The sequence below is a fragment of the Egretta garzetta genome, unplaced genomic scaffold (genome assembly GCF_000687185.1).
Source record: "Egretta garzetta isolate BGI_Z169 unplaced genomic scaffold, ASM68718v1 scaffold404, whole genome shotgun sequence".
Classification (NCBI taxonomy): domain Eukaryota; kingdom Metazoa; phylum Chordata; class Aves; order Pelecaniformes; family Ardeidae; genus Egretta; species Egretta garzetta.
This window is the reverse complement of record NW_009259323.1, coordinates 1,306,565-1,323,548: the sequence shown is the minus strand read 5'-3', so window position 1 is coordinate 1,323,548 and position 16,984 is coordinate 1,306,565. Positions and strand designations below refer to the sequence as shown.

The window sequence follows — 16,984 nt, the reverse complement described above, 5'->3', positions numbered from 1 at the left end:
CGCCTGCGCAGCGCGGGCCGGGGGGGGGGGGGGGGGGATCAGTGTCCTGCGGGCACCCTCCCGGGGCCGTGGGAGGCCCTGGAGGGGCAGCGGGGGGCCCCGTCGACTCACCGAGAGGATGCGGTCTCCCCTCCGCAACTCCCCGCTGAGGTCAGCTGGGCCCCCGGCCAGGATGAAGGACACGAAGATCCCCTCACCATCTTCCCCCCCAACGATGTTGAAGCCCAAGCCGGTGGAGCCTTTGTGCAGGATGATTTTCCGGGGCTCCCTGCAAGGACAGGCAAGGGACAGGGAGACATCAGCAAAGCTGGTGACAGCGTCAGCTCTGCCCAGGCTTCCCAGCACACCAGTGGGGCTGCAGTCACCCTGTGTGTGACCCGGCAAGACAGGGACCTCGGCACTGAGGAGGCTGATAAAGCAGAGGAGGTGCGGGGCAGTTGCACAAGTGACACGAGCCAGAGCACGGATGGAGAGAGAGCATCTGCCATGAAATCACGTACAGAAACATCAGACCGTGAGGCGGCATCGGATGCTGCGGGCCTGGGCATCGAGGATGGTGTGGTCGTGCCAGGAGAGGGGGATCAAGCCCCTCTGCACCCATGCAACACGCCAAGCATGCCTGCAACCCCACGTACCCCCACGCCACAGGCCCTGCATAGCCCAACAGAAGTCCTAAATTTTTCCATGATGACTTAATTCTTTCGCAGCTCAAACAATAGGCAGGCAAAGGCAGAAAGACTGCCTGGCATCACAAAAATCCTGCATTGATTTTCATCTGGGAAAAAAAAACCCCAAGTCTGATGGGAACAACGGCAGCTCCCAGCTCAAGTGCTGGATTAAAATAAGAAGGAATAAATAACGCCAGACAATTAGCACAGGCTGGTAGTGATTGTCAGCCAACACGACACTGAGGACCATCAGTGCATCCACTGTGGTGACCAGCTGGATCCCGGGCACTCCAGCAGATACCACAAGGACTGAGGACCTGCCAGCGAGCTCCACAGCCTGATCTACCCCACGCCTGCTGGGGAGCAGAGGGAGATCTCCAGGACACGGTAGGAGAGATGCTGCAGCCCCAGGCATGGCACTGGCTGAGGGCACGTGCGGTGGACCCTAAAATGCTGGCAGACTTGTGCTAAGGGGACCCTGGGGCACCAGGCATGCTGGCCCAGCTGCCCCCCCGGCTGCCGGCAGCAGCTGAGGAAGGAGCGGGGCTCAGGCGGCATGCGTGGAGTGGGGACCCAGGGGAATAAAGTTTGGCTGAGCAGACAGCACAAAGGCCTGCAGCCTGGCAGCATGCTCCCAGGCTACTCTTGCAAGAAAACATCTCTTTCAGCTCCCTGGGCCAGGTTGGAGCATTGCTACCGTCACCTGAGCAGATGGGGAAAGGTTTTCGTGCCTTCATGGATGCAGGCAGCAGGATTTGCCTCCAGGGACACATGCCAGCATCCCAGGAAAAGTCTCCCACCATCCTTCCCCGTGGGGGAGTCCTGATGGGCTGAATGTCACTGAGCTCCAGGCAACCACCTTACAAGGAGCAATAGGAGCAGGAGACAGACAGAGAAGTGCAGGACACGTTGCAAGAAGGTTTTGGTGGGCTCCTGCCCTGCCCAGACCCTGGGCTCAGCACAGCCCAACCCTCCCAGCCCTCCCAGCCATTCCTCTCCCCGTTCCTGTGCCTCCCACCAGGCACAGCAGCATCCCAGTCCCCTACCTCTGGTCTCGACGCTGCCTGGAAGGGGACAGGGGCAGCTGTCCCCTGTAGGACATGGACGATGAGACATTGACGGTGAACATTGCGGCGTGGCAGGCTCTGCTGGCGGCGCCGGCCAGGAGGCGCGAGGGGCAGGAATGTTCTGAATGCTCCACGCCACAGCCGCCCCGTGCTGCCTGTCTCTGCCTCTCGCTGGCTTTGGGGCCCGCAGCTTCCCTGACCCCCACACAGGGTTTTTTATGGAAGTGCTGAAAGGACGGAGCCTTCGCTCTGCTAGACCCTACAGACTTAACTCTTTCCTGGCCCTGCAGGCAGGGGCAGCACAGCCCTGTCCTGCTCCCTGAGGGGAGCACCCAAGCAAGGGCAAATTCACAGCCCAGTTCCCCGTGCCTACAGCTACACACACACCATGCATTGCCACAGCCCCTTGCCTTCAAGGCCAGAGGTATGGCAGAGTCGTAACTCCAGCTACGCATTTCTGATGGGGCAGAGGCTGAATCTACTTTGTGGCCTCCAGAAAATTCCTGCTTTATCCTTATGGCCTTTGGATGCATTCAAGCTCTGAGCTAAGCGGGGCTCAGGACTCAGCTGGACATGTAGTGCAGAGCTGGGATGCACCAGCACCAGGAGGAGACCAGGGAAACACCATAGAAATGCCATTGGGGTCAAAATAGGTTCAACCCCAAGTCCTCAGGATGCCACCAGCACTTGGCTCAGGGGCGGTAGTGAGGGGGCAGGGAGGGCTGCAGCCATCAGTCCCTCTGCAGCAAAGGTATGCCTGGAGATAGAGCTCTCCTAGGGGAAGAAATAGGTTGGATTTCTGGGTTTGCAAACCCTGCCTACAACAAGCTGATGAACTTGCTCTGCCCCTTGGGTTTTGCTGCTGCCCAAGCAGAGTGCAGGAACTGCCACCCCAACTTGGCCTGGTGGGAAGCATCCCCAGCAGATGGTTTGGTGGAAGGTAGAGGGACACTATAGGAATCAAGGAGAGGAAATGAAGCCCCAGACAGGTACATCTCAGGTCTCAGCCATTACATGAACTCTCCGCTTTCCATCCTCATTCCACGAGGCAGGACATGGATCCCGCAGGCAGATCCCACGCTGGATGTCGCAGCATTAATACTGGGACCTCAGCACAGAGCAACTGTGGGGACCCTGTGGAGCTATACCAGATCTGTGTTGCAGTGGTGAAGCTCATTGGAAAACAGATGCTCTAGTCCCCAGCCCTGGGTGCTGCAGGACACGAGGGTCACTGGAGCCACATCCATGTCTGCAGCAGCATTTCTGCTCACGGGCGGGGAAGAGCCTTGATACTGGATCCAGGCCAGGACCTCTGCTTCTCCTGGGGAATGGCTGGCAGGAGCCTCCTGGGAGACAGCTGCTTTTTCAGGGGAGTCGCTGTCTCTCCCCACACCAGTAAGATGCATTTGGACCACAGTGCACAACCTTGATGACGCAGGAGCCAACAGGCCTGTGGCGATGAAGCTGTCCAGGGGGCATCGGTGATGTGCATGAGGTTCTCAGCGCTGCCCTGGGATGGATGAGGGAGGTGCTGAGCACAGAATCTGCCGGGGGAGCAGTGGGCCGTGGCTGGGGACAGGGACCGAGCGGAGCCAGCCTGTCTGCAGCGGGGCCCTGCACAAGGCAGCACCATCCTCTAGCGGCCACCAGCACGTGCTGCACCGGGGCCACTGCGGAGCCATCGCCGTGCCACGGCCATGCCATCGCCGTGCCATTGCCACTGGGCAGCGTCCAGCCTGGGCTCCACTGCTCCCTCTGCTCTCTGGCCCGCAAACAAGGTCGTAGGAAGGGACACCCTGGTGGGACTGGGGTCCCTGGCGAGAGACAGATGGTGTGTTTTCCGAGTGCTGGGACATGGCCCCTTCTGTGGTGCAATGCAATGGCAGAAAGCACTGCTCCTGCATGTAGCGTCATCCCTTGGTGCCCTGACGGCACAGGATTTTCTACACCCGCTGAGGATGCAGCACTGGGAACAGGCTGTAGAACCAGCATCGTTGGTGCTGAGAGAGGCGGGAGAGATGGAGCATGGGTGGAGGCCAGTGTTGCGCAGGTCATGGAGCACAGAGACACCTGGCTGCGGACAAGCACCAAGAAGCGAGAAATCCCTGTGACAAAGGCGAGTACAGCCACTCTCTGGGAGGACAGGGGACCTGACAGGGTCTCCCGCTCCGGCATCCACCAGTGCCCCACAAAACAGGACAATCCCAGCCGAGACTACGGCATCTTCCACTGCAAATGCCACCCTGAAACCAGCCTGTGACCTTGTTCCTAACCGCAGAGCCAGCTCTAAGCCTAACCCGAGTGTCAGTCCTAAGAATATAGCCTGAGGCCTACATCCCTGGCCCTGGGGATACCAAACCCAGAGCAGGCTCAGCACTGGCCCTGAGGCTGTTGCAAGCAGCAAGGTGTGAGCCTGCACAAGAAGAGCCGGACCAGCCAGGTCTCACTCTCCCATCCTCAGCATGAGGCTTTGAAGAAGTTTTACACTGCATTTAGGCTCAGAGCAACATCTCCTCTGTGCTCCTCTTTATTTCCTGGATTCAGGAAACAAACCTGCTTGTGCAGCGTAAATGATGCTAATGGAGAAAAGAGGCCATGCCAGGGCTGTGCAGGAGGCTGTCAAGCCTGGGGCTGGCAGCCGGTGAAATGGCACCCGGGTGCAGGTGGTTTGGGATGCTGGGCTCGGGGAGTGCGGGAAGAGGAGCCCTGCCCTGCACACCTCCTGGCCCCTCACCCCCAGCACAGCTCTGCTTGGGGACAGCCTGCTCGCAGCCTGGGAGTCTGCGGCAATGCCGGTGCCAGATGGCACCATAAGGGCAGGGAACACCTTGTATTCCAGGTATTGTAAAACAAGTAAGAGAACAAAGGTGAAATGCAGATGTGTAAGGCTTGGGGAGGAGCAGGAAGGGGAGCGGGGAAGGGGGGAATGCAGTGAACCAGGGAGCAACACAGCAGGGCTGGTCTCAGGGCGGGTGAGCGTGGAACTCACTGTGGGGGCACCAAGATTTGCACCCACAACAGGCTTTTGGCCAAGGCTCTGTGCCAGCAGTGGGGATGAGGTCAAGCAGTCAGGGAGTGAAAGAGAGGGAAGGAGAAGGAGCAGGGATTGGGTATGCTTATGCCCGGTACTCACCTGGTGAAGTCCTCGTCCCCAATCATGTGCCGAGGGATGGGTGAGTACCGGGATGGAGTCACCTGGGGAGGAACGGGGTAGGCAGGCTTGCTCTCAACGCTGCCCAGGTAGCCCAGATTGGAGTTATGGCTTATGTGGTTGTCAGCCAAGGCTGAGAAGGCTGCAGGGGAGGAGAAGGGCATCAGGAGCAGAAATCCATCTGCAACATGGATGTGGAGACCAGCCCAGCATTGCCCGCCGCCCCAGCACATTCCATCCCCCCTAGCCCTGCAGTGCCCGGGCTGCTGCGCCAGTGGCCGGCGGCGTACGTACTGCTGGCGTAGTCGGGGGGCGCGTACATGTCGTTGAGGTGGATGTTGCCTGGCTTGGCCACTTTCAAGTACACCATGTCGGAGGTGTTCTTCAGGGCGGCCACTGCCTCCTCATGCCGCACGTCCTGCAGGTTCGTGTTGTTCACCTGCCGAGGGAAGGGGCTGGGTGACATGGCCACAGACAGGACAGGGGCAGATGCAGCCCTGCGGGAGTGGAGTGGTTTCCTGCAGGGTAGGTGCCGCAGTAGCTCCAGAGACAGGGTCCCATCTCCATGGGTTTGGCCCTCCTGCCTGCAGCCGGTGCTGCGCCTGTGCCTCCCACAGCACTGTCCCAGTGGGGACCCCAGGGAAGGGGTGCGGGGCTACCAGCAGGAGGGGTGCTGGAGTTCAGGATAAGCACCGTGGCATGGCAGAAACTGCCCAGCTTCACCTTGCGGGCAGCTGCAGGCATGGGGCTTACCGCGAGCAGCCGGTCCCCGATCTGCAGGCGCCCGTCCTTCTGGGCAGCGCCTCCCTCGATGATCTTGGTGATGTAGATGCTGTTGTCCCCAGGGATGTGCTGGTTCCCGATGCCCCCTGCGATGCTGAAACCCAGGCCTGAGGGGGAGTGAGAGGGCAGGTGAAGGGGTGAGGATGGATGGAGCCCCAGGCTGCCACCACGGCCCCTCTGCCTCAGGGCTTTTCCCCCTGCCCCAAAGCTGGCAGGCAATGGGCCACCCCACTGCTGCGCGGGCACAGCCCAGCCACCATGCACTGCACCATAGGGTTGTCCCACACCCCATGCCCCATAGCATCCCATGCTGCTGGGTCACCCTGCGGCATCCTGCACCGTGACAGTGCCACCTCACATCCCACATTCCCCGTGATGCTGCCTTGCGCACCATGGCATCCCACACACTGTCCTGTGGGGCACCCTGGTCTTGTGAGCAGTGAGAGGTTCACCTTTGGGGCCTTTCATCAGGTTGACCTCCATGATGGTCTCTGGTGGGGGCTGCCGGCGGCGCACCACAAGCCGTACCACGGGGCCCGCTTCTTTCAGGGCCTCCACAGCTTTGCTGTGCACCACCTCGGAGACATCCACGTCGTTCACCCGCAGTACGCAGTCATTCACCCTGTGGGCACAGGGTGGCCCTGAGCTCCCCTGGGGAACCACCAGCCCATGCCACCCTCCTCCAGCTGCACAGACCCTTGTGCGAAAGAGAACTGCTCAAGATGGCCAGATCCTGCCTGCTGGGGTGAGAGTGGGATCCCTCCCGAAGGGGGAGGCAGTGGGGCTGGTGCCCATGGCACGACCTTGGTGGAGATGGGAGATGAGGGGAAAGGCTGGATCCTGTCCCAGGCTGCAGGGTGAAGGATGGGAGCTGGAGCCTGGCACAAGGAGGGGAGGAGGGCTGGCTGTAGACGGGAGGCTGGTGGCAGGGGACTGTGGGCATCCCTGCACTGAGGGGACCCGGCTGTGGGGAAGGGACCAGGGAAGCCATGGACGATGGCAGGGGAGGGGGGCAGGAGCTGCCTAGAGAGTGCCTGGGGATATCCCAGCTGACACCCTTATGGGGCTGCTTCCCCAGGTCTGTACACTCACCCCAGACGGCCGTCCATGGCTGCCGCTCCCCCAGGGATGATTTTGGTGATGAAGATACCCGGGTCATCTGGAACATGGGGGTTGTCGATTCCTCCTGCTATGCTGAAGCCGAGGCCGGAGTTACCCTGTGGGAAATCAAACACTGCGTCTTTCCCCTGTGGGCAACCGCTTGCTGCTGGCCCTCCCGAAGCAGCTCCCCTCCAGTCACGGCCGCCTGGGGCATGGGAGTCCTTACAGCATCTGTTGTGCCCCAGGGTGCCGGGCTCAGGGGGCAGAGGGCTGCGTGGCCGGAGGGGAGGCCGGCGCTCATCAGCCGAGGCGCTCGGTGAAGCGGCGCAGAGCACTGAACAGATGGAGCGGGAGAGGGGGAGCCGCCGAGGACCTCCCTCACCACCGCATCTCCGCTGAGAGGCTCTGAGGCAGGCAGCGAGCTGGGGGAAGAGGGGGTGGTCCTTGGCGGAGAAAACCTCCCCTTGCTGGCTGCTCCCCAGGAGGACACACCGACGCTACAGCCCGCACGGAGCAGCAGGGCTGGTGCCAGTCACCAGCATCCCACCCCTGCCCCCCTGCACTCTGGGATGCAGCCCTGGCACAGAGCCAATCTGGGGAACAGCAGTGCTGATGCCAAAATTTGCAGGACTGGGTGGAGGGGACTGTTGGGCTGGAACGGGATCTCCAGTTCTGCCTCCTCTTCCTCCCAGACATGCTTGGAGCATCACTTGAGCTTTGTCCTTGTTTAAGTTTGCCAGTGGGGGGAGGAATGCAGGAGCCACATCTCCAGCCCCATCCCGGCAGCATCCCAGGACGAGCAGCTGTGGCCCTGTGCCGCCTCTCCTGCTTACAGGATCCCCATTAGTGACACACTCACACGCATTGCTTCCAGCTCCGTGCTTGATGCAAGTGGACAATTCCTGCTTTTTCTGCTCTGCCTTGAAAATCAGATGGCTCCTTGCCTTGTTTTCTCATGCGGAAGAGCTGACACTTAGTCACATCCTATCGTGCCTGCCTCTCTTGTACAGAGACGGGCTTGGGCCAAGCACTCTCCGGGCTGCCCACAGCCCCACTGCTCAGCCTTAGGCGATGGGGAGCTCTGCCCCTCTGGGGAACCTGCAGCCAGAAGGGCCATCCCAGAGCTCAGGCTCCCCAGGATCAACTAGCACCAGCAGCCGGCTGGGGCTCACACATCTCCCCAGCAATTTGGGCTCAACATCAGCTCTTGCAGCAACACAGACGTCTCCACTCTGACTTTAAGCCATCTCTGGGAGCTACCAATGTCTCTCACTATGCGACACTCCCAGATGCTCTTCTGCTGGCTGGGATTTGGCCGGCACGTGATGAAGAGGCCCTCAGTGGTCTGAGGCTGCTCTCTTTCCTCTAAGCTGGATTCTGGTTACCCCACACCCAGCTCACAGAAGCTGCTTACTGTCACTGGAGACCTGGCCTGGTCCCAGCAAGGCAGGTGAGATTGTGCAAAATAATCTCCAGCCATTCATTATACCTGTCTGTGGAAGGGCGCGCTCCGATGCTAACTACAAAACCTGGAAATGGTCCGGGAGATGTTTATTTTTATTTTGATAAACGTTGAAATGGAGTTCAAGGGAGTTCTTAGCTGGCAGTGGGGTTGATGTAGACACAGGGGCAGCTCCTGCTGTGGACACATGTATGGTGGATAAACCCAAAGCCACGTCCCTCTGTGGATGGCATTTCCTCAGTTATTGCCCCCAAAACACTGCTGCATTTGCCCTTTTCCTTATAACAAGGATAAGGATTAATAACAGTGACAGCCAGCAATTTTGGGGTACACTGAGGTCGACTCGGGGAGCCAAACATCCCAGCAAGGGTAGAGCCTCACCTGCAGGCACCAGGGTGCTTCTCCTGCAGTAAGATGGGGCTGTTGGATCCCACTGGGGACCGGGTGAAGGGGAAGGATCTGGGTATGGTCCACGCTGGCCCTGGCTGCTAAGCACTGAAATTCCCTCATCGTTTCTCACTGCTGGAGAGGGAATCACTGCCTGGGGCTTTGAAATGGGGGCAGACACGAGAGCTGCCTCTCCATGCGACCCTGCCAGCTCCCCCTCTGTGGGCTGAGGACAGAGGATGCTCTGAAGAATCCCTGAAAACAAGGCTTTTGCCTCTAAATTGGGCCCGGAGTGAAAAGCGCTCAGCCCAAAAAGGAAGCATCCCCTGGGCTGGTTTCGTCAGGCACGCCGGGGAAGCAGTGGGTGAGGCGGCAGCCCCAGATAACCTTCCGTCCACCCACCTCCATGATGCAGAGCCAAGGGGAGGAGGGAGATGACTAAAGGCAGAGAGGAACAGAATAACGAACGATGCGTTTTCCCCTGCGATGCGGCCACGTGGCAAAGCCGAGCCACCCGGCATGGCAGCAAGGAGGAGGCAAGGTGTGCCGTGGAGCGCTGCAGGCAGCCTCCCGCCCTGGCCATCCCCACTCGGTGGGGCTGTGCCTACCTTGGAGCAAAGCTTGGGCCAGCTTTCCCCACATCCTCTCCACCCCTCCATCCCTGCCGCTCCCTGGGCACCAGGGGAAAGCCCTCCCTGTCCTGCATGATACTGGCTCGCCCCTGGACAAACCCCATCCACAGGGGGAGCTAATTTTAGCCACGGCCGGTGTGGTGCATGCCATCAGCTCTGCATTGCCAACAGACAAGAAGAGGCTGGTGCAGAAGCTCCCTCCGTTATGGTCCGGTTTACTGGAAAACCTGTCCTTGCCACTTAGCATCCCTGGGCTGTGTACTCTGGAGTGATGGGGAGTCTGGTGGTGGGGAGGCATTGGTCCCCTGTGCCTGGCTGTGGGGTGCGCCTGCCTGCACACCTGTACAGAGCTCCCTGCACCTCCATTCTCCAGCAAAGGCAGTGACAAAGAGCCTCCCCCCGCCGGGCTCTGCGCTGGCGGGTTTGTGGGGGCGAGGGTGTGAGCGAGGGAGGCAAGGGAGAAGCCCTCCTCCCTCCCTTCTGGAGGTGTCTGTGGTGGGGGGAGCAGCAAGCCCACCTCTCCCCACACCATGGGGGCTGTGCAGGGAAGGCAAGCATGACACCCCAAAAACCTCCAGAGAGAGCGTGGAGCTGAGACCAACCTCTCCCCGTCAGCTGGCACAGGGATGCAGGGGGTGCCGGCCACGCTGGTGGGAGCGCAAGTGGGAAGAGGCAGGAAAGGCTGCTGGCAGGCGAGTAAGGAGCACTTACCCTTTCCAAGACGATCTCCTCGTATTTGAACATCCCATCACTGCCGTTCACCTGGGGAGAGGGAGACAGCGCATTACGGCTCTGTGCCGGTCCTGGGGGGATTTGCTTTTCCCCTCTGATAGCTGAGTATCGAGAATCCAACCTAAAAGCTCTGCCATCACCGCCGAAAAAACCTTAAATGCAATTGTTCAAGCCTGCCCTGGAATTAAACCATGCGCTGCTTTTCTTTCTGGGCATGAGCCAAAGCCCACTGACTTTAATGCACTTCAGCGCAAAGCCTTTATTCTCCTGGCTCATTTCTCCAGCCATGAAAAGGAACACAACCGAAGGCACAAAAAGAAATAACGCCTTTGTTACGCAGCATGTAATTAACCTCGGGAATTCACTGCTGCAGGAAGGAAAGAAAGGGGGTCGGTCCATTTAAAGGAAAAAAAAATATCTGTACATAATAACATAATAAACCTTTAGCAGCTTGTATCTTTAAAATCTTTTAGTAGCATGACTGTGTTAACGAGGAATTCAGAATAATTTATTCTACTGAATTAGTTGGGTGCAAAAGAAACGAGGTGCGAGTGTGGGGCACTCACAGAGGGGAAAACATTGTGATGCCCTTATATAAAAAAATGGTGCAGCCTGTCTCAATGCTGTATGCCATACTGATCCCCACGCTTAAAAATCCCCCATACCCAGAGTGTCAAAGCCGGGTTCAGGGAAACGTAATGGCTTGAAGCAAGAGGGATGCAACTGTAGGCTCTAAAATAAGAAATGGTAAATGTACAGGTCAAAAACTTCCATTTTCCCCATAAGCAACAATGCACAGGAAAATAAGGTGGCAGTTTCACTCCAGGCCATCAGGATCAGGCCATAAACAGCTGCCAAGGTCTAAAATTTTGCAAGATTTGCAAAGAAATCAGAACATCCAGAGCTGTTACACTCAACAGCAACAGTTCTGGAGGGGACCGGACTCAACCTCACGACTTGAGTCACTCTGGGAAACAAGGGACCGGGTGCATGGGGCGGCAGTGGCGGCAGGAGCCGGGACTCAGCAGGCAAACGCCTCTCCCATTGTGCAGCCCTGCCTCTGCCTGTGGCCCCTAGACAACATGCAGGGTTTCTCATGTGGATTTTACATCCACCATTAATTGATGGCTTGTGGATCATATGGAGCCACTTTCTATATGTGCTCTATATCCCAAACTGGAGGTGCCATGGCTTTGTTTGGACACAGGTCCCCTTTTCTGGCACCAGTGTGCCAGTTGTGTCTTGCTTACCCTGCTCTCTGCTATCCACCCCCCATGGAGGCACAGCCTGGTCATCCTCCAAAACCCCACAATGCTGGATCATTAGATGGATAGCAAACATCATTTATGCTAAAGCCATCATCTGACACCACAGGAGGAAACTAAGCAAGGCAGCTGTGAGGCCCTATTTATAGGTAGGAAGAAACAGGAGTTTTTCCAGGTGGGAATAATCAGGTGCTCAGGTAGAAGAGCAGTTCTGCATGCCAGGGTCTGGAACGGGGCTGTGCCACCTGTGACTCATGCCCCCTCATCCCCTGCCTGGTTCAGCCCTGGTGAGGCCAAATCAATCCCACACCCTGTTGTGGGTACTGTGCTTCAAGAAGGATGAAGTTGGGGAGAGTCTGGAGCAGAGAGGCAGGATGGGGGCTCCAGAGAACATGGGCTGAGAGGGTTGTCCCTCCTCGGATGTGCTCCATGCCTGGTGCCTCTCAGTCATGGGAAGATTTCAGGGCATGGTTCAGCATCACGACATACAGATGCTCCAATATCAGGATGCTCAGATCCTCCCAGCACATTGGAAAAGACTTTGGCCAGCTCTTGAACCGGACCCCTCTGTAGAAAAGCACTGGGAGTGGTGGGATTAACCCAGAGCAGGATCCCTGACAGCCTCGGAAGGACAGGGACATATGGCCAATGCCACCTCCCTGCCACAGGACCACCCTGGGCGTGCTCCTGCAGGCAGGGGGGCACCGCTTCCCTCTGCCACGGGTTGCCTTTCCCTCCTCACATCCTACCGTACTGACTAATCCCTGAGTGGAGTCGGCTCGCTGGCCCGCGCCGCCCTCACAGCCTCCCTCGCCACAGCCTCCAGGCTCATCTCATCTCTGCAGTTGGTAGCCCGGCGCGTGGGGTGCGGCGTCGCCTCTCCCCAGCTTTCCAGCAACTCGGATTCCTGGCACCCTTTGCTACTACACACATTGTCCTCTCTGCTTTGGCATTCAACACAGTTGCCACACAGCCAGCCATATGCACACCCACGGCCGCAGAGGAACAGCACATACATACCTACAGGATGGGGATGTGCAGAAAACTTTGACAATCTGTGAGCCGTGGAGAGAGCCAGCAGCGCTCGAGCCCCGCCAAGCGAGCAGCCACTGCCGGCAAGCACCCAGGGTGCAGACGCACCCCAGCACACAACCCCGTCAGGCACCCCACTGCCAGGCAGGTGCGTTTGGGGTATCCCTGCTCCCCAAATCTTGGGGCTGCCAAAGCCGAGCGGTGTTGTGCATCAGTCCCTGAAAGCAAGAGGTGTCAGCACTCGCCCAGTGTGGCACGTGCTGAGAGCAGCCTGCTCCAGCCATGCACACCAGGGTCAGCCAGGTCTGACCATGAGGTTTTAGCTCTGATTACGTTTCTGAAATCCATGCAACAGAACGCCAGTTAATTGCATAAGGAAGCCAAATGGAGAACTTAATATATACCACGTAACCAAGGGAACGAGCCAACAAAGCAAACGTTCCAGCGTCGAAAAATTGAATACCAGTCACTCACTGACGGCAAAACCTCCCTGCGGCACCCACCGGAGCCACCGCAACCTGGCTCTGCCACAGGCTGTTCTCCCCTCTCCGTCACTGGTGCCCTGCGCTCCTCCCTAGCTCCAGTTTGGGGCAAGATGCCTGGCTCCATCGCCCCTGGGATAAACACACCCCACCCTGCTCCCATCTCCCTCTGTAATGCCTGCAGAGCTGACGGGGGTGTTGGGGGGTTAAGTAGATGTTCCCAGTGCATCCCAATCATAGAATCATAAAGGTTGGAAAAGAGCTCCAAGATCATCAAGACCAACCATCAACCCAACACCACCATGCCTACTAAACCATGTCCTGAAGTGCCACATCTACACGTTTTTTGAACACCTCCAGGGATGGTGACTCCACCACCTCTCTGGGCAGCCTGTTCCAATGCTTGACCACTCTTTCAGTAAAGAAATTTTTCCTAATACCCAATTGAAACGTCCCCTGATACAACTTGAGGCCATTCCCTCTAATCCTATCTAATCCTAAGCACCATCTGATTTCTCATGGAAAGGAGTAAGAGTATTTTTTTCCAAGCCCTTTTCATGCAGCAAGCCCACCTGAGGGCTCAGGAAGAGGTGCCCTTCACTGGCCTTCGCTTCCCTTTCATGTTTTGAGCAGCAGCGAAATAGTTAGTGATGATGACATTTAAATCACCAACAGAAGGCTGCAGAGTTAACACTCATTTGATAAACAGAAGAGCACACACCTTCCAGAGCTACTGCAAGCTGTCTGCAGGCTCTGCCGGCCAACACCGCACCAGCGCATGTGGAACGCGCTTTGCAACTTGCCAGAGAGTCAGGATTACTTTCTTTTAATAAAAAAGGGAGCCAAATTTGGAAGACTAAGATGGGCTTCCTCAAACCCAACCCAAATAGCCCTCTAGGTTGCAAGAGGAAATAACCTCCAGGAAGGATAATGCTGCCTGCAGCCACTTTTTGGAGCAGGATTTAGTCCATGTTTTGTGGTTAGGATGCAATGGGGACAGGCACTGGGACCTGGTGGTGGAGCAGCCATGTACCAACATAATGATGAGCATCTGGAGGGTCAGCCCTTGGTGATGCCAGCCAGACTTGGGGGTGGAGGGTGCCTGGTGATGCCCCACACCTGCCCCAGTGAGGGAAAAGGAGAGCAGCCCCGTGCTAGGGCAGTGGGTGTGATGGGCACCGCCCTGCAGGCATTGGCAGCACTGGCAAGGGAGAGCTCTCCCTGCCTGCACATGGCAGGAGGCCCAGAGAAAATAGGTCAAGAGCTCCCTCCCTTCACCTCCCCACATCCATGCGTCCTGCCGCAGCACTGAGACCTACGGACTCGCTTCCCCTGGCCTCAAGCCCCCTGCCATGTGGTGCCCATGGTATTGGCTTTGCACACTGAGCAAATAAACACTGTATTTCTGGTCAGCCTTTTGCCAGAGGGCCATGGGGACCAGCCTGCTGAGCTCGGGCAGAGGGAAGGGGTTTGAAGCCTGGCAGCCCCAGCACACAGCTGGGAGACCTCCGCAGTCGTGCTGCCTGTGGGAACTGGCAGCAGGATGTGCCACTGCCAGCACTGGGGACCAAAGCGTGAGGGTGGAAGTTTAGTTTTGACTTTTTTTCTGGTTGTCCAGGCTTACAAAGCAAGTTTTGCCCTGTTCAAAGGCAGTGGACCATGGTGGCCATCTCTGCTGCCACCCACCCTGCAGTGACGGTGGCTGGGGACCCTGGCAGCAGAGTCAGCACTGCACAAGGAGGTTGCCTCTGCGCTCACTGATGGCAGAGCCCGGGGCTCCCATGGTGCTCACTGGCTCACTCGGCTTCCTCAGACCTGGCTTTTAGAGATTGAGGAGGTGGTGGCACCTTGCTGCTGGGCAGTGGAGCACCAAAGGAGGTGCTATGAAACCTTCAGCTTCTCAAGGGCTTTGGAGTGACCTTCGCTGCACGCTTTGGGACTGCCTGGTGGCAGTGCCATGCACCTGGGCAGCAAGCAGTTGTTTCAGCTTTAGAGAGGCAGCTCTGAAATACAGAGACCCCGTCTGCCATGGGAACTGGGCTTCCGACGCTCCATCTCCCTGCTATGGACCTGCTGGGCAAAATCCACAAAGGGGTGAAACTGAGTAACAACCTGGAGCTGGCACGGGTGATCTTCCCTGGCACCCGTCCTTACCCTTCAAGGGATGCTTTTAATACAGCAGGTTTGTTATAAGGATTTATTTGGGTTTTTACACCCTGGGGGTGCTGGGCTCTACACAAGCCACAGGCAGCAGATCTGAGCCTTGGCCCCAGTGGTGAGTGGGACCCGGTGATGCAGCTCGTACCTTACAATGCTGCTGGTGCCACATGCTCTTGGGGATGGAGGTGGGTGGACAGAGAGATTGCAATGTGGAGCAGACTTCTTGATAAACAGCCGGGGCCAAATTCAGCCCAGCAGCTAGTCCAATGCAATCAATGGAGCTAGAACAGGAAGGAACTAGAATACATCCATCTGTTTATCATTAAGGAAAGCATTGAATAGTTAAGTAATTAAAGACTGGAAGATGTGACTTTAACCCTTCCAAATACATACCGTACCAACAGGCTTCAGCGTTTGGGTTTGTAAAAAAACACGCTTCCAGATTTGCCATTTTGGTGTGCTCTTCTGCAGCAAGCCCCTGGTGTGGCTCCTACGCTGACCTGGCAAACTGCCGAACGGGAGCTTTTGGGGTGTGTTTTCCCTGGAGGCTGCGGAGCCCAGCACCCCGGAGAAGGAAAGGATGGAGCAGGGCTCATTTCTGTGCTGGTATGACATGAAGTAGAAGGCAAGAGGGTTTCCAGGCTGGAGGTGGCAAGGAATCACAGTGAGGTGTCTCCTCTGCCCTGGGCACAGGCTCCTCTGGGCACCCCACAGGCGGCACATGCCTGGGCATGGAGCTGGTGGCCCCCCGCTCTGCCCAGCAGATGACAGCCACAACCTGCCCCTTCCTTTTGATCATCGCAGGGCAGTTCCCCCCCGGCATGTGCTGCTGGGGTTGGATGGATGGGGTAGGTGACTGCTGTCCCCAAGGTGATGCTTGTGCCTGCCAGGAGTGCAGAGCAGCCCCTGAAACCCGGCCAAACCCACCCTAGGGGCTGCAGGCAGGGAGCTCCCATCCAGCATGGCATGAAGGAGCTGCGGCCAAGGCACAGGGAGAAGGGGCGGACAGGGATATGGAGCTAACGAGGTGGAGGGAGAGGGGGCGGGAGGGATATAGAGTTAATGAGATGGAGTGGGGGGAAGCAGCTAGGAGGGAAGGGAAGTGGAGTGCACTGCAGTGGGAGGAGGCGGCTGCTGGCCCCATGGTGAGGCTCCCTGCTGCTGACTTCTGCAGGGCTTGGGAGCCTGCCTGGGGGGACAGAACCTGCCCTTGGCCCTTGGGCATGCAGGCAGGGAGGAGGAACAGGCACGGCTGGAGCCTGGCGAAGGATGTGGCACTGGTGGCTGCAATGGCAAGCAGGCAATGTTCCTCCAAGGGAGAGTACAAACAGACATGAAAGCAGACTTCCCTCCAGGAATTCTTCCCTGCCCTGGCCACAGCACAACCCTCACTTGCCCCAGTCCAAACTTGTGGTATTGTCTTGCCCCTCCAGGAGACATCACCCTTTTCCCAGTTCCTCGTAGAACGGCACCAGCTGGGTGAGCGCAGAGAGCAGGCTGCAACACGGCACTGCCCTGCAGCTGGGGTGCCCAGCATGCTGCGAGAAGCCTCCAACCCCACAAACAGCGTGCCATGCCATGCATTTGGAGAAGGAAACCTTTGGGGAGGGCATCTGCCATGTTCATACAAGGCTGCTGGACCCAGGACCACCATGCTGAGAGAGGCACCATCACCTTCCTCGCCAGCACCCGATGCATAATTAAACCCTACAGCCAGGGTTGCAGAGGTCTCAGCAGGGCTTCCCTTCCCAATCAACCCAGTACAGCTCTGATGTGCACTGATCCCACCAGGGGCTGTGGACTGAGACCTGCAGTTCTTTACAAGGAAGGTTCAACCACCAGAAGTCACCCGCAGCCCTCCACTGACTCCAAAGACAAACCAATGCCAGCTCTGAGTCCTGGTGCCACTTCATTAATGTGGAAGGCAGCTGAAATTTGCTGCAGCAGAAGAAAACCAGGTGGAAAGCACCCAGCCCTGGCAAGCTGCTCTCCGCCCCACCCCCCATGCTTTGGGGAAAAACGGGGAGCACCCATGAGCACGGAGCGCTGCAGAAATCCATGC

The 16,984-nt window shown here is 57.9% G+C and overlaps 1 protein-coding gene across 1 annotated transcript in view; it reads right to left on the bottom strand.

The window, feature by feature from the left end:
- DLG3 (discs large MAGUK scaffold protein 3) overlaps nt 1-16,984 on the bottom strand; it is an 82,930-nt gene that overhangs the window by 23,227 nt on the left and 42,719 nt on the right. Inside the window, exons 6-12 of the mRNA XM_035892133.1 lie at nt 9,963-10,013; nt 6,762-6,886; nt 6,122-6,291; nt 5,640-5,776; nt 5,181-5,325; nt 4,869-5,028; nt 108-268 (exon numbers count right to left, since the gene is read on the bottom strand). Of these exons, the coding sequence (XP_035748026.1) occupies nt 108-268; nt 4,869-5,028; nt 5,181-5,325; nt 5,640-5,776; nt 6,122-6,291; nt 6,762-6,886; nt 9,963-10,013 (949 nt within the window). The remainder of the gene's footprint in view (nt 1-107; nt 269-4,868; nt 5,029-5,180; nt 5,326-5,639; nt 5,777-6,121; nt 6,292-6,761; nt 6,887-9,962; nt 10,014-16,984) is intronic.